At 34.5% G+C, this 21814-nt stretch overlaps 2 protein-coding genes across 4 annotated transcripts; one reads left to right on the top strand and one right to left on the bottom strand.

Annotated features, from left to right (window-relative positions):
- Window positions 1–203: 203 nt before the first annotated feature.
- Window positions 204–8180, bottom strand: LOC124362332 (low-density lipoprotein receptor-related protein 8-like). Of its 2 annotated transcripts, none has more exons than XM_046816749.1 (5): window positions 8025–8180; window positions 6602–6773; window positions 6018–6251; window positions 735–1146; window positions 204–398 (listed from the first exon to the last, which is right to left on the bottom strand). In XM_046816749.1, the coding sequence occupies exons 1-5, from the start codon at window positions 8065–8067 to the stop codon at window positions 324–326; spliced, it is 936 nt and encodes a 311-aa protein (XP_046672705.1). In that variant the 5' UTR covers window positions 8068–8180; the 3' UTR covers window positions 204–323. The 2 variants fall into 2 exon arrangements, with proteins under 2 accessions (XP_046672705.1, XP_046672706.1); XM_046816750.1 differs by having other exon boundaries at window positions 8017–8146.
- A 10690-nt stretch (window positions 8181–18870) lies between these two features.
- On the top strand, window positions 18871–21525 carry LOC124362331 (low-density lipoprotein receptor-related protein 8-like). Of its 2 annotated transcripts, none has more exons than XM_046816748.1 (5): window positions 18871–18958; window positions 19364–19529; window positions 19603–19836; window positions 19928–20318; window positions 21142–21525. In XM_046816748.1, exons 2-5 carry the CDS (start codon window positions 19420–19422, stop codon window positions 21211–21213), a joined length of 807 nt encoding a protein of 268 aa, XP_046672704.1. In that variant the 5' UTR covers window positions 18871–18958; window positions 19364–19419; the 3' UTR covers window positions 21214–21525. The 2 variants fall into 2 exon arrangements, with proteins under 2 accessions (XP_046672704.1, XP_046672703.1); XM_046816747.1 differs by having other exon boundaries at window positions 18876–18993.
- The last annotated feature ends 289 nt before the right edge of the window (window positions 21526–21814 follow it).

Raw genomic sequence — 21814 nt, 5'->3', positions numbered from 1 at the left:
CATTTTATGTACGGAGAAATCAGTTTTAATTGTCTAAAATGTGTTAAATTTAGAATAATGTTTAATAATAAAACACTACTTTCATTTTAAACACTTAACATTAAAAATACTCTTTAATATAAAAGCCCTTTTTCTTAGACATTTTAATATTAAAAATAACCTACTTTCCGAAATAAATGTTGATTTTACAATAAATGCAGGAGTAAAAATACCATCTGGCTGTAAATTTAATATAAAAATCTTCTGTAAAACACAATCAATGTTTAAGATACTACGCAATTTTCGAATAATTTGCCTTTGTATAATGTTGTTTTCTCTTTTGTTCAGGCTGATCTTGAAGTGATATTACTGGATGTTCTTTGGAATTCTGGATCACAAATTTTCATGTTCCACACAGCCTGAAAAATAGTTTATTTTTAATGTTTGTTAGTTGAAACATATAAGACAATTATTTGAAATAATTATCAATATTGTAATAGATTAAATTATTCTAAAGATAGTGACAATATTAGGTATTGTATAATTATACCTTTTAGAAAAGCTATTCATGCTTGGAAAAAATCTGATTAATTGTTAATCTGTTTAACTCTTAAAAGTAATGCCTTTAAAAATATGTCATTCTTCCTATGAAGCCAGTACGATTTTTACAACGATGGAGTGCTGTTTTCATTGAGGTGTCCCAATATATTTAAAAACTGCAAGGTAAAATAATATTTCAAATATGCCATATTTACCCCTGTGTGAAGATCTAAGACTCGTTCGGAGGTCCCGGGTGCCTGGACGGAGGCCTTGTACAGAGCCAACGTGTGATGTTTCTTGAAGCCCCTTGGCGAGTAAGTAGTCTCCATAACCTCCTTGGCGATCCAGTAGAGGTCGTCACCCATGGCTGCTATGGCGTAGGTATACCTGGGCACAGGATCGTGTCTTCGGAAACCTGAGCCGTCGTAGTTTCCAGACATCATCAGCCACACGTCGTCGTCCTCGAAACCCGCCAAGAAGTACAGCCTGCGTCTCGTCACGTCCAGAGCCAGGTTTTTAACTCGGCTTTTCACATTACCCAAGACTTCTGGGAAGTCAATTTTCTTAATGTTTTTGCCGTCCAAGTTGGTGGAATAAATCTGACTGGCAGTTGCCCATATAAGTAACCTGAAAGAACATGTAAGAGATGGAAGACATAATAACGGGCCAAGCGAACAAAAACAAAGCTTTGAGACATGAAGAATTTGATAAGGAAACATAATCAAAATTAAAATAATAGTTATGGTAGAATGAATTTTAATTCTCGTAGTAACAAACGACCATTTACATGATGAAGATGAAAGTCTTAGTTTTGTTTATGAATCATTAGATTAGGAATAATAAAAGATAGTTCCATTTGTCAAAAAGTAAAACGGGTCAAATCACAGCTACTAGTTTTCTCTTTTATAATGGTCTATGTGAGTATTATAGTGTTCCTTTATATGGGACATGTAAATAATATTTTATAAGGTAATACACATATTTTATTCAACGAGTTTCAAAAAAATTCATTGTTTTCATTTTTTCAATACCCCCATCATTTCTCTTATATCCTTTTCTTGTCTTCAGTCAATCTTTTTTACATTCTAATTGCAAAATAAAGAGCCAATGTTTCCTCTTATGGTAATTCCCTTCTTAAAACTTTAATTTAGTTCATTTCTGTCAAATGTTTATTAATAATTGTTTTACAGGGTCATCAACACCTTACCCACCAGGGTTTGGATTTTTGTTATTGTTTATGCACTGAACAGTAGAAATCTGAGACATGTTAGTAATGAGAGTGTTCTCATCATGCAGCCTTTGAAATAGAAGAAATAAATGTCATTGTTTTCCATTAAAGAAGCTAATTAAAATGTTCAATGCCCTTGCAGAAATAATAACTCTTGAGTAAATACTAAAGTTCCTCGCAATTAGATTTTCCTTTTTACTCGTCTCTATTTGGGCAAGTCACGGTCACGAACTTAAAAAGGATGACCCTTGGAACGTAGATAATTCTGTTCAACCTTCATGCATGAAACCTTCTGCGGGTGGAAAAACCAAAAAACGTACAATAAGGCATTGCTGTTTTTATAATTAATCTGCAAACAGTCTGTCACTCCAAAATTATACAATTTACAGTTTTTGGTTTATTTTGCAACGAATGGCTTTTAGTATGGCAGATAGGCAATTTCATTTTCCACCCAACCCAATCCAACTCATTCCTCACACTACGACCCACCACAAAGACACAACCCAACTTCCACATCCAATTCCACCAATCCCCAAACCCACCCATCCACCTCCTCACCATCCATTTTTTTTTCCCCCCGAAAACCACCAGCCATTCCAACCAACCACTCAACCACCATTCGCCATCCATTTTCCCACACCCCCACCACACCCAACATCCCCAACCACCATCAATCCTATTCCAAGCAAACATCCAAAATCCAAAACCAAGTACCCTACCAGATCCCACCACCCCCCCCAGAATCCACCAAAACCAACACCACCAACCACTCCACTTTCCCACAAATTCCACCATCCACCAACACCCCCAAATCCAATATCCATATTCCAACCAATCCCTAATCCCTCCATCCACCCTCCCACCAAAAACAAACGATCCACTAACCCCCCCCAATCTCCAAAACACAACCAACCTTTCCAAAAATCCACTCAGCTCCACGGATCCATCCCGTAATTCCAATCCCCACGACTTTCACAACAGCCCACACCCTTCCCTCCACCCATCCGATACATTCCCCAAATCTCAACAAGATCCAAAGTCCCCCTCCCCACCAACAAACCCAGATCCGACCTCACCAAAACAATCCACAATCCTACCTCCAACCCACATTTCCAAAAAGCGTTCCACCCCCAACCATATAACTCCTAAACCTTCCAACCTGAACAATCCAATTACCAAACCGACCCACCACCAACCCCCTCCACAAACATTCACCCCCCCCCACCCAACGCTTAGTGCCTACATGCTGTGCTTAAGTCGCGTCTGTTCCCTCCGAGTACGACCATATAAATAAAAACTTCAATTGTTGTCCTCCGATATGTATCCACACAAACATATAAACACTACGTAAGCTGTGTTTGAGTAATACATTTTACGTATAGGGTTAAAGCTGGAAGTGAGAAAACATGCTGGAGGTCCATACTAAGAGTACAAACAGCGCTACTGGGCATGATTTGCAAATTATTTGTGATCCTGAGTCTCCCAGAATTTTTTTTCTTGCATTTTCCCTTGCTTTACGAAGATGTAACACAGTCGTATGTTTGCCACTACCTGGTCATAGAATTGCTCTTCATTGAGGCTAGTATAAATCCACAATTAGCACTTCGTGGCTGGCGATAATGATAGTTTTGGAAATTCAATGTTTAAGTACATTAAAAAAAACTTAATTTGTCTTCCAACTTGGTTTTTCGGGATATTTCTCGTTAAAAGCCCGATGTAATCTACTTTTTATTCAGTATAATCGTGGCTCAAGTACTCCTTGTTACTCTAGCCCTAAGAATAGATGGCTTTCCTTGTCTGGGAAGAGTTTGCACAGTGGTTGTTTTTCAATTCGTTGGTTTGTCTTCATGAGTGTATTTTTTGTTTTCCAATTCCCACCTTTGGAGTAAACCAGAGTTTTTTTTTCAATACGCCTTTTGGTGACCCAGCAAAAAGTCCTTGAAATATTTTTTTTACATACTCTTGACAAATTTTTCCAGAACCCATCAAAAAGAAACACTGAGTGAATATAATTGTTTGCTTTGTGGCTTGATTCTGCAACTACACCTATTGCGCCGCGCGATTAATAGGGCACAGGATTATTAAGCCCCATTAGGTAAGTTAAATTTTGCGTTGTTTCACAATCAGATATTTTTTGTAAAGTCGTAAACAACTTCAGCTTTTGTGTTTTCATCATCTAACTTTGTCAGTAAATATTTGCATTTGCAGCATCAACCTAAAAATAAAGTTTGTCACAATATAGTTGCATAAATTAAAACAAAAACAGATTTGGCACCGTTAATTCTCCCCAGACTCTTCAATTTCCTTTACTCCCATTTTTTAACAATGCGTATCCCTGCGAGGCTTAATACGCGCAATATAACCTCAAATTGTAAACTTTCGAAAACATGACCTACCTAAATTTTTATATGCATGAATAAACTACGAAACCTTCATATATACACTAGATTACGTATAATAACATATGCTTGACATTTACAAGGTGGTGTAGGTTTTTGCATTCCACTAGTTTATTTTGTATGGCAGTGGTCGGCCCATTTCACAGCAGTTCCGCAATTCTTTTTTACGAGCAGTTTTGCCAAGATCCTTCACCTTTTCCTCCTCCTGCCTTTCAGGCTTCCCATCATCACTCATTTGCACACAAAGTACTTAGAATCGATGACTAATCACAATCTTTAAATATAGCACAATAAAAAGCTAACAAAAATGCAAACAAAACACGTTCATACAGTTGCCAGGAACGCTATGACCTGCGGTAATCCGCACTGTGGCCTCACTATATAGAAAGCCAAGAAGTTAGCATTTGGCGCGCATGCTATCTTGAGTGGATTGTTTTTTTAAACTATTTCAAGAAGCAACAGTCCCACTTGGAGCTCCGTTATATAGATTACACGCCTTGCTGCATAGAACGTAATTTTCGGGGGAAAAAAAACTGTGCATTTTTCAATTATTTTGTCACTTAGCCCATTATATTTTTCCACTCTTCCAGGTTTGCATTTTATTAGATGAGGAGAAGGCGACACGCTGAAAAGTACTAGTGCAGGTTTATCTTTGGTAAACAACTAAAACATGATAATTTGTAGTCGAGACTATTATAATTAGAAAAAAATGCTTAGTAAGTGATATCTTTAAATTCTATGGAACCTAATATGTTTGTCAACTGAAATTGTTACTTGTGCCAGAATTCTGTATTGTGTAGACCTGTTTACAAATTAATATATTACATTTTAATGGGTTGTTCCTAGCCATATTAAATTGATTCCAAATATCATTATAATGGAAAATAATTTCATGTCCCTTTGTATATTATATCTTATCTGTGTACACAGAAATAAGCTATGTTGGGAAGGGCTGATTCGATGCGAATCTTGAATTTAGCTCCAGTTCAACTTCCTCTTCGTGTAACATCTGAAGTCTGACGCTGTTGCAGACTTGACTCCTAAAATCTGGAGTCGTGTTCGTCTGAAGGGATCCAAAAAGAGTCTGGAAAGAAAAACCCTGATTTCAAAATAATGCAGAGGATTTGTTTCGAGCTTCTTCGTTCTTCTTCATCTACTACTTTTGGATCCCTTCAGACGAACATGACTCCAGATGTCAGGATTTAAGTATGCAAAAGCATCAGATTTTCGATGGCGCACGTAAGAGGAAGGTTATCTGTATAGATATACATATAATAGACTAAATAGATTTTGCAAAATGGAAGAGATATGCATTATGAAATAAATATTTTCATGCAGAGAGAATAAAATGAATTGTTCCATAAAGTAACTACACGGGATGAGTAATACATGTGTTGACCATATTCTTGTTTCTAACAACTCTATAACCTGAAAAAAGGAACATTTGAGACGCAAACTTCTTCAAAACTGACTTAAGAAAGCTAAGAAATTAAAAACCCATTGATATCTCGTTGAATAAGACAATGGAGATAGAATGAACCATGCGAGACTTACATATTATATAATCTATTTCTATAATATAGTTTTTACGAACATTAAATAAACGTTTAAATAAAGTACTATTTTTTGGAAAACGTATGGTTTAAGTTTTGAATCAGTCGTTTTTCAAAGAAAATTAAAGGTAATTAAACTATAGATTTTTGGACTTATTTGCTGAAAAGGTAGCGGAGGTTCTCTTACAACATTAAGAACTATTTGATTTATTACGAATGCGATAATACTGAAGACGTTCCTGCAGTAAGCGAATGTCTTGAATCTCTACCCCAGGGTCAAAGTCATGACACCTTGAACCTCTTGTAGGAGAAACTTACCCAGCATGAGGGTCTATCAGCATCTTCTTGTGGTAGGTCTCGATGTAGTAGCCGCGGAAGATGACGGTATGATCGGAGCCGTCAATGGCAGACCTGTGAATCATGAATACGGGGCCGGCAGTCCAGTAGAGTGTGTCGTGCACCCAGTCCACGGCCATGGACATGAAACTGTACTCGTCCTCACTGTATACCACCGGCCGGTATTCGTAAGAGGAGGTCATAGTCAGAGGGCACCTATAAATTGTAGGAGTTTAGTGTTTCGCAAGAAAAAAAAAAATATAGTAAAGTATTAAATAAAGAAATATTTATATATCCACATATTTACTATATTTAGCAATTTATATACATTCCAATTAACACAAAAAAGTCAAAGTTGACAACAACGAATTAAGTAAAATCATGAAAATACAAATCATAAAATCCAGGACTGGGCCAGGATAAGAACCAACGAAAAATCACGACATAACAAACTTGTACCGCAGAAACATAATGATGCACACACCTTGCCTGCAACTCAAACCTGCAAGTCATGTGGTTTCTCGATGAACAAGTTATACTAACCATTACGAAACAAATGAACGCACCTTATTATCTGCCGCTTTGTGAGGGCGAACACTTCTTTTCTGGCGTAGTGATAATCTACCTCCTTCATCATCTGCTCGTTCTCCATCATCAAGGAGGTTTGTTCTCCAGAGGTCGTGTTGTAAACGCTGACGCCTTTATTGCTAACCACCAGCACTTGGATTCCATGGGACGCTGTCGACAAAACATTGTAAATGATAAGGTCTGCTTGGGGAGGATCCTTTATTATTGTTACACAAAAGTGAATTAATTAATTTTTCTCAAAATGTGAAAACTAATTTAAGGTTTTTAATTTGCGTCCAACACAAAATGTTCTTGAGTTTAATCAATTCTCAGAGGTTGCTATGCTGATTACCAAGATGTTTGTATGGTGCCTAAACAGGGGTTGATACACAATTATTTTCTGAAACACTTTTGGACTAAATAAAGATAATTTGGTAGTTAAACCGATTAAACGACATTGGAACTTTTTTGTAGGCTTATAAAAAGTTACTTTTAATCAAATATAATTTTCATATTTACTAATGATAGAAACCTATTAAATAATTAATAATTGATGGTATAAACTTTAAATTTCGAGTAAGTAAATTTCGTTTTCAATTTCTCTGATGTTATTCATTTCAGGTGTGTAAATTGTGGATCATTTTAAACTTAAAACAATGGAAACTTATTCACACTTACCATAAATTGTTCAAGTTATAGTTTGTTTTAATATTAACATTTATTTTGTATGAATAGCTAACAGCCATAATATTACCATAGATTTTAATAAAATTTTCATGGCTTAAATATATATATATATATATATATATACATATATATTCGGCATACTGTTAAGTAATAAATTGAGAAAGGAATAGACTTTAGTATATTCTCAAAAGTCCTCAAATGAAATATTTAATTTTTTAAACATAGAAAGCTTATCTTTTATTTATGTATAATGCTGTCTGAGAGAAATTTAACTGACTTTTATTATTAAAACATTGTTTTTTCACATTTTGTACTTTTTATAGTTGCTCAATATTATTAATGCAGTAATATTTCATATTCAGTAATATTTCATATTTCATATTTTTTATATTCATTACACTTGGCAAGCAACGATTACTGCAATATAAATTATGTATGATAATTACTATATACCTCCTGATAATGTATGAATGTATTACTGTTAAGAGAGATATATGCATATATTAATTTTATTAGTTCTTGATGTCTTAGCAATAAAAATTAACATACAAAATCCCAAAAATATTTAAGATAAACATAATATCAAGCCTAAAACAGAACTATTCGTGATTTATGACTTAAATTTAAATTCAACTTTAGCAGAATTTAGTACTACATATTTCAAATACCTATAGAGTTTAAAGTAAATTATAGTAAAATGATAATAAAATAGAAATATCGTAACAACCTTAGTACCAGTAATGAATGTAAGCAGCGCAACATCAAACACACACCACATTGTATACTGTTATTTCACCCTGGACAATAAACAACAAATGTTTCTTATGTTAATGCAAGTGCTACATGGTCGAGTAGCCAAATGATATATTTAACTGATATCGAAGAGATCTCATTTCACGATAGATGATACGCTGATAACACTATCGTGCACAATAATATAAGTGTTTCTGTTTTAAAATTCTCTCTCTTAATACCTTTCATTGCTAAAACTGGTGCAATATCCGTATGAAGTCTTACCAGGCGCTTTTTAAAATACGAGGAAATTACTAAGATATTTTTACTCACTTTTCAGATTTTGTGACGAGATAAATGCCCTTTGTTTAGAGATATTACGTGTAAGATTCTTCAGTTAGTAGAATAATATCACGCAGTCACTTAACAGTCTATTAAAACAGCGTCAGAGTTTTTCTAAAACTATTTTTATTTATATCCTTTTCATTGCAATTTTCCATGGCATGAACTATTAAAATAAAATACAATTTCAGAGACATTTCCTATACTTTAAAAATTTGTATTTAATGGAAGACACATAATAGAACCTTCAGTAATACATCATTACAAAGAGTATTAAAACAGTTTTCACTCAAAAAAAGTTCAGAGATATTTAATATGACCCCCACCCCAGACTCTCGAGCAATAATAACCCGATACTCAAACTCAATCCACACTCTCAGTAGCATATCAGGCGTAACAGGTTGGATAGTTGTTGTTATTTCTTGTTTCAAATCAACAATGGTGGCTGGGAGAGGTGGCCGAAACACCATATCCTTAACGTACCCCCATAAGAAAAAATCATAGGGGATAAGGTTAGGGCTTCTTGGAGGCCAGTGATGAAGTGCTCTGTCTCGGTCTGCCTGGCGGCCGATCCATCGCTTCGGGTAGTTGACGTTCAGGTAGTCACGGACAGATAAGTTCCAATGTGGTGGCGCTACATTCTGCTGAAATATGAATTGTTGTGCTGCTTGTTCGAGCTGAGAGAACAGCCAATTCTCCAACATCTCCAGATACTGTAGTCCAGTTACAGTAGCACCCTCGAAGAAAAAGGGACCAAAGCTGTGTATTGGCTGAAATTACACAGAAAACATTCACCTTAGACGAGTCACGTTCATGTTCAATTATTCCCGCGGATTATCAGTGCCCCATATATGGACATTGTGCCGGTTAACTTTCCCGTTAGTGTGGAAAGTAGTAAACGAAAGAATTTGTCTGTTTCCATTAGAGCAAGGATAACCTCACAGAAATCGATTCTTTTAATCCTATCAGCTGCAGAAAGGGCTTGAACCAATTTCAGACGATAAGGTTTTCATTAATAATCTTTTTCGTAGGACTCTCCATATAGTTGTTCGTGGAAGATGCAGCTCTCTGCTAGCTCTTCGAGTCGATTTACCTGGGCTGCGAACAAATGCTTGCTGCATGTGTGCTACATATTCATGACTCGTGCGCGGCCGTCCAAAACTTTTCTCTTTGCACAAACACCCATCTACACTAATATTATAAAGAGGAACACTTTGTTTGTATGCATGTTTGTAATGAATAAGCTCAAAAATTACTGGACCGATTTAACAAATTCTTTTACCATTCGAAAGCTACATTGTCAACGAGTAACATAGGCTAAATTTAATTTTGGGCAAAAAAATAGTGTTCCTTAAGATATTTGAGTTTTTCGGACACAAGGTGTAAAAAATCAACCAGAAAAGTTACTTATTTTGCGTACGCTGCCTAAACTATAATAGATAGAACCATAAAATTTTCTAATTAATTGTAGATCTTATAAATATCTACATACAAGTCCGCGACACACTATATCTATCTATGTCGAGTAAGGCACAACAACCATTTTTATTATTTAAAAATCTTGAACTACTTTTGGACTACATTTAAACGCGTTTATTTTACTCATGCTATTAATCCTTATCAAAATAAATTATTTCATCACTAAGTACAGTTTATGTAGATAATATTTGGTCCTTGAATGATTAAAATTGGACGATTGGTTTTGAAGTTATGGCGAAATTAAAATATTACGATTTCTGCTGCACGGCGCGCTGCGAAGTGGGCGTCACCAAAAGCTCTGCTAATATCATGGGTGGTATCACTTTTGTATTTGCTGGAGATTTCCGACAAACGTTTCCAGTCGTCAACAGAGGTACGCGAGCAGATATTATGAAGGCATGTTTAAAATCGTCTCACCTTTGGACATCTGTTCAACATTTGAATTTGCGCACCAATATGAGAGCTCATCTACATGGAAATACGCATAGAAATTTTCCACAACAGTTGCTGAAACTTGGAGAAGGAATTTTTCCATCTTTAAATTTGGGCACCGATTATGCGGTTACTTTGGATGAGTCTCTAGGCCAAATAGTCCATAATTTAGATAGTCTGATATATGCTATATATCCTGACATCGAAAACTTACATCAACATGATTTTCGTTGGCTATGATGTAGAGCAATAGTTTTTCCCCAGGAATGAAACAGTCAACGAAATAAAAAATTTAATTATGCAGAAAGTACCGGGTGAAGTTAAGTGCTATAAATCCATAGACACCGTCACTAACATCGAGGACTCAGTGCACTACCCCACGAATTTTTTAATTCTCTGAACCCCGTTGGGCTACCACCTCATGAACTGTCGTTAAAAGTTGGCACGCCGATAATGCTTCTCAGAAATTTAAGCCCCCCAACATGTGTAATGGCACGAGACTTTTTATAAAGGAGCTAAACGATAATTTAATAGTAGCGAAGATTATCACCGGCCCTGCAGCTGGTGAATCGGCTCATAGAATAAGAACACCCATGATCCCTACTGATTTGTCTATACCCTTCAAAAGGCTCCAATTTCCAGTACAAATTTATTTCGCACTAACGATAAACAAATCCCAGGGCCAAAAATTCAAATTAGTTGGAATTGATTAACGAAAAGAATGTTTTACGCATGGGGTTTTTACGTTGCCCTATCATGGGTCGGGGCTCCCGACCATTAGTATATGCTGTTACCTGAAAATAATTTAACGTCAAATGTTGTTTATAGAGAAGATCCATAATAATCGCTTTAGTTATCTATCCTAAAACAACGGGTTGCATTCCGTGACTGCCGGCAGAAGTGAAAACTTAGTATTAATTACATTTTTAATATTTTCATCATTAACAACTTTAACATCCACAGAAAGACAATCTGTGCAGGCTGCGGATAATGACTGCGTCGTCGATGTTAGTGTCAGTGTCTGTGAATTGACCTGGGAATCATTTTGCTGACCGTGTGGTTTTCCTGTGTAGATTTATTGCAGCTGTAACCGACATCCACGCGGGCGGAGTTGCGGGCGACCGCTATTTATAATAATATCATCGTATACTTTTAGCGGTATCAGTAACTATACAGAGTAAGTTTTTATGAATAAAAAAAAAAAACATTAATTTTTTGGTGTTTTGTTATGTTTATATTCCGTCATCGTTTACAGCGCCCCATACTTCTACTACTCATACACTACATCCTCACATACTTATAATAATGTATTCATTTTATTTTACTGAAATAATTTTTAAAAAGAGTTTATGTGGCAAAACAACGTTTGCCGGGTCCACTATGTATGATAACATGCTTCATACATTAGAGAACTACTGATAATTTCAAGACGTAAATAAAAACATTTTTGCGCTTATATTACAAAAGCTAGCCTCTACGAGATAGATCAAAATAATGTTCTAAGTAAAAATGCAGGGACATCGCGGTTGCGGCGGTACCGGCTGGCCGGAGGCGCAGCACGGCGCATGTACAATGAAGTCAGCTGTGACATGCATCTATCTTTCTGATATAAGAGGTTGAAAACAAAATAAAATCGTAAGAAATCATAAAAAACGCTAACGAAGTAGCGGGCGGGTCGCTAGTTCTCTATAAACTGTTTATACCAACGTTTGATACACCCCCTATCAGGTTGAACACCATACTTCGTTCGAAATTCACGCTGAACAGCTGTCGTTGATTCACTTCTGCCGTACTCAATAACACAAAAAGCTTTCTATTTAGCAATCGCTATCTTAGCATCAACTGACGACACCTTGTTAACAGTGCCTCAAGTGAACAAATGAGCAACTAAATTAAACTTTAGAACTTCATTAATTGGCCGACAGATAGTGCTTAGCTCTCCTTTTATTCTCTGCAGAATTATAAATTTCTAAAGTTGTGGTATTCTTTTTGAATCACCATGTATTTTGAGTACAGGAAATGTCTCTGTCAGGGTTTTAGTGTTGAAATATTATCCTCTTCATCAGATGTCAAACAAATCTGAAGACTAAATCTTGCAAAAACAATTAGAGCAAAACGTATGGTAATTAGCTCACCAGAATAAAACTTGACAAAATAACAAGTTGTACGTTAAGAAACAAACCATCTACAATCTAAGTCCATGGCGAGAATAAATCCAAATAAAGCTACTACAAAGAAACAAGCACACTACATGACACAAGTCACACGCACTAGGGAATACATAGTCTCTTATTTTTGTAACATGAAAAGTTAGTTATGAAAATTTCCGAAATTCTATTTTGATATATTATGCTTACTTCAGAGAAAAAAGTCTCACTATAGTTGCAAAAAGACGACAACATCGTTGGGAAAGGAATTTATCGGGGAATTTTATCTAAAAAAAGGAATTTTTAAATTCATCTTACTGTAATACTTTTAAATAAAACATGTTTAATCAAATTTGTAAATTTGGATTGAAATTCGTAGGAATTGAAACAGACCTGTCGGTTACAAAAGATCTTAATCCTAGGACACCGTAAAGATTTGCAATTTTTAGAACAATCTTTCTTATACAATAAGAAACGTTCAAATGAGTTCCCTACCATCTTTCATATAACAACTACTAGGCTGTCAAAGATTAAGCGCTTATGGCGGAAAGTATGCTTCAGCCCATTTCGATTTTCTTTTTCATTGGATCCTTTCGTAATTAGATTTAACTTAATTTAGACCCTTCTTCGATCAGTTGTATAAGTCAATGATGGTGATAGGATCGTACTGGTTTTATTACATCAGGTTAGCTATCAGGATGTCATTACACATTAAGCGATGAATGCAAGATATCTGTAATTATCTAAAACCTATCTAAAAATGTGATTGCCTGCTGTAGGCTAAATAGAATAGATTTAACCCTTATCCATATTTTATAAATACTAGTACGATCTTTTAAGAGAAAATAACAGATTAACCGATTTTTTGTTTAAGTGTATAATGGGTAATTTGAAATAAAAAAGATTTATCATTTTTGATATCGTTATATGTTACAAAAAAGACTACTAAGTTTGAGTTAGAGTCTATCCTATTCTTCAGGTTTCGTACAATCTTAAAATCTAAGATTAAGAAATATAAAGGTGATACATGTATAATTAATCCACTAAAATTAAGCTTTCCAACACAAAAATAAGTATTAAAAAAATCAAGCATTTATCTAAACGTTCATAATGGTTAGAAGAGGGAAAAACATGTCACCACACAAAATAGACACACAGCACAGCACATGCGGCACACACCATGGAAAACGAAAGGCTGAAGGGACTTCTTTAGGTGTTGTGATACCTGAAAAAGAATATAAATTCCAATACTTAAAATTTAATGTTTTGGAACATGTGATGACAAATGTCTGAAATCCTATTATATTTTCAACACAGGAACTTTATATATTATTTTGCTCATCTTAAAATAAAAAAAAAATTATGTGATTAGTTTAAAGATATATGTTTCTTTGGAATTATTGAAGGTTACTACTTTTGGAAGAGCTTTTGTTACAGGGGAACTAAAATCCAACATTATTAGAAATAACAGACGTTCTTGGACTTACATTGAATATTACATGTCATAATGACGATCGGTCCTTGTTTCTACCTCCCAGAAGGAGGCCACTCTGCCCTTATCTACTATTTGTCATTAGGCTATATAAGTAGGTAAATACATACATAAATATTATAAATATAAAAAGTAAACGAGCTCTCACGTGATGTGAGCTTGAATTCAGGTACTATCTCTAGGATTTATTTTTCGCCAGAAGAGCGGAGGTTGCCACCAAAATCCGCACCCAAATGGCCAGGGCCATTTTCAGTCAGTGGTTATCCGACCTCAGATCACGTGCCTGATTATCCAACGTGATCTGTCGTCGGAAAAGTTAGCTTCAGTGGTGCCTTCCTGTACTTCAAGAAACAAAAACATCTTTCGAGTAGTAACCAAATTCAAGCTCAGATCCCTCAGATACGTGAGCCCTGGTAAAGGTTGTATTTAACTTTGGTACTAATAGTGACATATTATGATAACCTGATCTAAACCTACTTATATTGCCTAAAAAGTAGATAGAGACAGAGCGCCCTCCTTCTCGGTGACATCGCTTCCTTTAGGGAGGCAGAAAACAATAACTGATCGTCATAATGCCATATCATTTTCATTTTAGATTAAAATATAGTGGTCTCCGGAAAATGCCAAAATAACTTTTCTTTCGTATATCCCTTAGGGTACACTATTGGTATTTTATTTTCTTAAACAATTCCATTAGAATAATGAAAAACTGCATAAAAGATGGTCCGAAGACCGTGTGTTGTGGTTGACTGACTTGCGAAATATTTAAGAAAGTAAAGGAACTATAAAACTAGACTTAAAGATAATCTAAGTGTACCTTATATTATTCAGACTTAATATTTACAACACCAAAACATTTTCATTTTATAATATAAAAAACAAAACAAAACAAAAACAAAAAATTCAAATTAAAGTATAATAATTCTATACATTTCTACAGTACAAAACAATTCAAGAATAATATATATTTTAAAACAAACATTCAAATCGGTCAAACATCGTGCAAAACAAATTGGAATTACTAATACCAAGTAATTTAATTTAAATTAATCCCTGTTATTGATCAATAGTGGGATCGTTTAGTGGTTAGGAAATTGCGTTGTGAAGTACGCTATTGTATTAATGGAGTATACAGGTCATTGTCCTTGACATTGAAAATGCTGTTTTTAACCATTTTGAGATAATAAGCTTCTAAGGAATGTGAAATTTCATAGAAAGATAACCTTGTTATAACGCTTCCTTTATTCCTCTTATATTGCAAAAAGGTTATATTGTGTCAATGCAAGAAAGGTTGTAAAGAATATATTGTGAACGATTATAGCAGTATAGGATGTTCAAGGTCTCCTTCACCGATTCGGTTGTTCTTATGTTCTAGTGTGAGTGTTTATGTTATTTAGATGTAATTAAATAAGTAATTATCTAAATTATATATAATTTAAATGTCTTCGATTTGTCTGCGCATTCGCTTTAATGAAATTTTCGAACATAGTCTCTAATTCTGAATGCACGGGGTGAAATCTGATAACTAAGTTTTTGTAATCTTTATAATATTTATAATTTTTACAAAATATTAAGGAAGTTTATTAAAAATAAATGAAACAATAATGATTCTTAACTTAGAACTTCCATTCAGGAACATAGCCCGAATAAATAGACGAAGTTGAAAGCAACAAATTCCGCCGCGTAATAAAAGGAAATTTAACTCAAACTGTAAACAACCTCGTTGATCTATAGCCAGTGTGCGGGAGAAGAAAGAAAGTTCTTAATATTACTGTTTGGAAATTGCTTTCTAACAATTTTAATTTCGCAACTTCCAGAAGAAACTTTAATATCGTTTTAGTAGCAAACAACTTTCCGCTAATAGATTCAAAGCGTTTGGTAAACGGATAGTTTCGGAGAGTCAACACTTTTTAATCTTACTCGAATAAACTTCATTATGGTTTAACAACACTAAGTTTTACTTTATTTATACTGGAAGTTTACTGTTCATATTCAAATATAACGTTTCCAATGGTTTATTATCCATTTCAGTGAAAAGAGGATAACGTGTCTTAAATATTTATGCAGCTTGAAAGAATTTAAATCCCATAGTATTAATTATATATAACTTTATAAAGTATTAATGTATAAAATATTTAAACACCTTAAAATAATATATTGCTGAAAAAAAAAATAAATATAACGCTAAATGGTATTTTTATAGATGAGAGAAATAAAACACCATTATATTGAATTACGTAAGTGTAAAGTTGAGAAAGAAAAAAAGGAATTCACGTTACGTAAGACTTATAAATATTTATATAACATTTTTGTTTAAAAATATAAAATAGACCCAATCACCTGCAATGTATTATGTCATGGAAAATAACAAAGGTCATGCAATTTATTATAAATTAGGAAAACAAGACTTTAGGTAATGCGAGTAGACTGTGTGTTTCAATTTCAAAGATATCAGACACTAAAGATTTATTTTAAGTGTAGTCCAACTTTTAATACCCAATTTTCCATAAATAATCTATTGTTTTGGACCTTTAAGGCCACATGAATGGAGGGAGCAATAATAGTCAAACGATATTTAAAAAGATCTTTAATTGGAAGGTAATGGTGTAATTTGTTTGGTTTGTTTGATTTTTTCGGGGTTGTTGCTAGTGTTTAAGTATTGAGCAAACAACTAGAAAAAATCTGGTTTTGGTGTATTTTAAATAAAGTTTTACGTTTCACGACGTAATTTTATAGGAAAATATCAGATAGGTATTGATAAAGCCCGAAAACACAGAAAAAGTTATTAAGTGATACACCAGAATTTTACATTTTACTCTATAATTAAATAGTCCTGGTAGTGAACGAACAATGACATATAAAAAGCCTACCACGCGGTGACCTCACCCCACTCCCCTCCACCGATCAAACCAATGTAAGTCTACACAAAAAATTCACAACGACAGAGTAAAGTTCCTAAAATGCAATAGCATTATAGAGTGTGAACAGTAAATGCCTAAATGAATATATTCTAAGAAATATTGCTTAATAAAATGCAGGTTTTCCTTTTACACTTAGTCGTCCAATTTTGCTTTACAATGGACGCGTCCTTGCGCAATGCATATAGGTATTAAAAAAATAATTAAATTTTATGAAATATTATATTCTTTATATGAATAAAGGAGCTTGTTTCGGTAAAAATGTGTAATTTTTTATGTAATTAGTTAAAAACTTACAGTTACAACTTACAGGACACATAAGTTACATTTTTCATGTGTTATATTTTAGATTTTTTCCGACATACATTTTCATGGGAAACTAGATTACAGTCTGTATGATGTAACCTGCCTCCTGGAACCTATCTAGTGTGGAAGCTAGTTGATGAATAATTGAGGAAACAGCTGCTGACGGCTGAGAGTGCCGGAAAATGGCCCGGGCCAGTTCCAGGTAGCTGAGGGTCCAGGAGACAGGTTAAATCATACAGACTATAGTATTCAGCAACCCCGAAATATAAATCAGGAAAAAACAATTACACCAGAACCTTCCACTTAGACACGTATTTGGCTGGATTATACTGTTTATGTGGGTCAAAACAACTTTAACATTTCATTTGCGTCAAAAGATTTTAAAATATTCATTTGGTCACACTCTTTCTAAGTGTCAATGTTTATTACGTAGACAGATTATTTTTAGTTGCTAGGTGCTAGGCTTACGCGGCCATGTTGTAAATAACATCTTGATTTCTTGCATAATACTGAGCCTAACACTCCTTACCCAACTGAAGTCTTGAAGTATTTCGGCTACACTGTGGAGATTATCTTAAGTCAACAGATGCTTAAGTGAAACAGAATTTAACGTTTGTCGATCGAGAATATCGATATCAGCGACATCGAAATATTTCAAGACTGTTTTAAAATGATATCGATCATTGGACACATGCTCAGGAAGGAACTGAGAATCCTGTATGTTACAGGACTCTCAGTTCAATAGAAGCAAGAACAGATGATAGTTACTCCTATAACACCAGCTCAGGAAGGAACTGAGAATCCTGTATGTTACAGGACTTTACAATAGAAGCAAGAACAGATGATAGTTACTCCTATAACACCAGCTCAGGAAGGAACTGAGAATCCTGTATGTTACAGGACTTTACAATAGAAGCAAGAACAGATGATAGTTACTCCTATAACACCAGCTCAGGAAGGAACTGAGAATCCTGTATGTTACAGGACTTTACAATAGAAGCAAGAACAGATGATAGTTACTCCTATAACACCAAACACAGGAGCAACTTCCTCCTAAATTAATATAATCTCAGATTAGTTGAGAAGAATCCGTCATGACGAGGAGCGTTCATTCTGTCCCTAAGAGGAATTCCAGAAAAGAAATTAAAACTTAAACAAATGGCTGCAGGAGCGTCTAACCTACACCATCCAGGACTTTAATCAATGTAGGACATACAAACCTTTAAACACACTAACTGTAATATAAACATCTATGATATTTGCTCTGATCTTCAAGAATATGCGCAATAAAGAAATGTTCCATTCTGTATATTATTAAAGCTGTAACATAAAACTAATTGTTAAAAACGTCATTCTTCAGAATAATTGAGTGCCGATAGGTTTATTATCAATTGAATAATGTTATAAATAAAATATAATATTATTGAACACGCACTAGCTGAATCAATTAAAAATGACACATTTGCGTTAAAAATATTAAAAACGGATATAATGATTATATATATACTGACTTAAAAGTGAAATATATTTTTCACTTTGTATAAGATTATAATTATTAAACTGTTTGGTTTATTACTTTGTAAAATATTCTCCGTAATTAAAGGTTTTACTTTTAAAGTGCGTAATATTAAATATCCGTACGTAACGGATAGTGTTGATGCATTGTAATACTATATGTGAGCTACTGATAACACTATCAGAGTGATTTATCTTTAGTAGCTTATCGACTAATAATTCACACCAGTAACGTGTTTAGCTTGGATTAATACTGTATTGGTGTTTAGCAACAGAGCCGCAACATCTGATGCTTATAGTTATGCGGTGTGTTTGTGTTGTAATCACGGGTTTAATCCTTGGTATTTGGGGTGTTTGGCAACATCTGTGACTGTTAATGTTTCAGCTTTGTTCTTTAATTAGTTAACACCACAGTAGATTTTACATTATAATAGATATACTATTAATATTAAAACTGTTAATGCACTTAAGTGAAACAATTACATTATTTTTACTTTCATAACTAACATAAAACAGTAAAAATGGCATCTTTACCACATAATTTGTATAATATACTTGTATTTTTAATTAAATAATAGTCAATTGTAAAACACTACATATACTGCAGGACAAAAAATAAAAATAAAGTGTAACATCTATTATCAAAGTAAATTAAAATGATCTACAGATTTACTGAGATATAATTTTAAAATAGGAATGTGTCCATTCTAGCTGCAAACGCGGTGAAGTTCCTGATCGTTACACACGATGGGGTGAGGCTGTACAATATGGCCGGAGGCTACAAGAACGTGATCCTGTTGCAGGACATGGTCAAGGATGTTGACTACCATCTCGCCCGGAATGACGTTTATGTGATGACTTATAGGCAGATAATAAGGTAACTTTAAGGACACATAGCTGTTTTTAACTTCTACAGAGTTCGTCCCGTTAACCCAAATTACGATGCTTAGAACACCTCTGGAAGGGCGTTCCACCCAAAACTACACCGTTATAGCAGATCCTGAAGACGAGTACCGCTTCACCTCCTTGGCTGTAGACTGGGTTCACGAAGTCCTCTACTGGACGAGTGGACCAATCTTGGTAATCCACCAAGCTTGTCTTAACGGCTCTGAACAGCGGATCATCCTCAGGTGCTGTTACATCGAGAAACATCTGAACAAACTCTTGGTGGATCCCTATGTTGGGTAGGTGCGTAAGACGTTTTCTTGGTAAATAATAAATTTAAGACTGTAACTTTGATACTAAAAAAGAAAACTTGTCTTAGGGTTGTTACAGACGTCTTTTCTGGATGACCAACAACGAAGTACATTCCGCTAATCTTCAAGGTAAGGAATACAAGAAAGATATCTTCCCAAAAATCAGCAGTATTAGGGACATTGCCATAGACGTGTATCGACAAAGAATCTACTTTCTGGCCGCTTTTAGTGGCGACGACACGTGGTTCGTAACATCAAGCGGATACGACGGTGGATACCTAAAGAGGCATGTCCAGGCTCCAAGAGTAATGTACGGGCTCGGAGCTCAGAGAGATGAAGTCTACTGGATACCGCATGACGACGACAGTTGCGTCTGGGAGGGCAACGATGTGTATCGGCACAGATTCACTCTCTACTCAGCTTCTACAGAGGATAACTCAACTGCTCGCCCATTGCTAATGTTCCCGGAGGTCAGTTTATAAGATGTTATAAAAGGCATGTTATAAGAAAATTCCGAGTCATTACCAAAGTCTACTGAAAGAAAGTGCTGAATGTATCATTATTTTACATTTACTCATGATATTTTTAGATGTGTTTAAAATTTTTGTTACAAATCTGTCCATTTATTTCAATTAATTTCACTATAATATAACTATCTAAAAATATTAGCGTGTCATCGTGAGCCATATAAAAAACACCCCGTTTAAAGTTTTAAGATATAATGTGAGCCTTTGAACAGACACAAACACACAAACACACACACACACACACACACACACACACACACACACACACACACACACATATTATTGTTAACTATGATTTAGATCAGACTTGATTGGATTGTTTCTCTTAAATGTATGCATGCACATTGTACTATATGTAACACATTTTTAATACGGCTATCTTATGTCTTACGAATGGAATAGATATATTATTATAATTATAAATTATACTGAAAAACTTAAAACTGGGTTTGAATTAATGAGTTACTATTATTTTTGTCCTTCCATACCAGACTTTCAAACCTTACGTATGTATTAAATTTACATTTTCACCCACTCCACAACTTTTTTGACCGGTCTGAGAAACCTTTTTTACATAAATTGCTAAATTTAATTATCTTACTACTTTATTCAACACAGTACTAAGACTGATGTTTAGTTGCACGTATTGTTGAATTTGTATGTCGTTGAATATTGTTTAGATGTCGTGTACATTTTGTTGTAAATTAGTTTAAAACAATAACTGTATTGCTCAGAGTAATAAAGTATAAAATGTATTTTGTTCTAGCCTGTATGGAATTTACGAGTGATTCAGTCAGACCTTATGGAAGGAAACAGTTCACATGGAATGTGCACATGATAGGATACTTCACTTGTACGAGTATGATAGGCTGCATGCCATTGAAATATTCACAGTTTGCGGCATTCCTTACATAAGGTTCTCTCCGCATGGCTGGCTGGAAGAAGTTTCTAGGTGTTTACAACCTGTAATCGTCATTAAAACTTCGATTTGTAATTTTCAAAAACCAATAAATAATCATGGTAGTAAACGGGTAAAGAAGTTATATGATTCTCTTTACTGTACGAATATCTGTTTCATACTATTATTCATTTACCACCTGTACATTTACAAAAACTATTGAAGAAGAGAAATAAACCCCTTTCAAAGTGCTTTATAACTTTATACTTTGTAACAACAAAATCCTTGTAAATTACTATAATTGCTTCTTGTAAGACTTAATTCAAAACTAGGTATTTTAATGAGGGTAATACTTAGCATCAGTCAACAGAATCTGCTAATTATGTGATATGTCCAACCAACATAGGGCATAGGCCTGTACATTTTACATAGGCCTGGTCGTCGAATAGCACTGTGATAACATTTTTGCAATTGATAATTTCCCAATTTATTGATATTTTATCCCACACTGTCTCGTACCGCTTCTACATTTATTTAAGAA

This window comes from Homalodisca vitripennis, chromosome 5 (assembly GCF_021130785.1).
Source record: "Homalodisca vitripennis isolate AUS2020 chromosome 5, UT_GWSS_2.1, whole genome shotgun sequence".
In the NCBI taxonomy this organism is placed as follows: domain Eukaryota; kingdom Metazoa; phylum Arthropoda; class Insecta; order Hemiptera; family Cicadellidae; genus Homalodisca; species Homalodisca vitripennis.
Note: the sequence above shows the minus strand (reverse complement) of the source record. Positions and strands in the feature narration are given on the sequence as shown.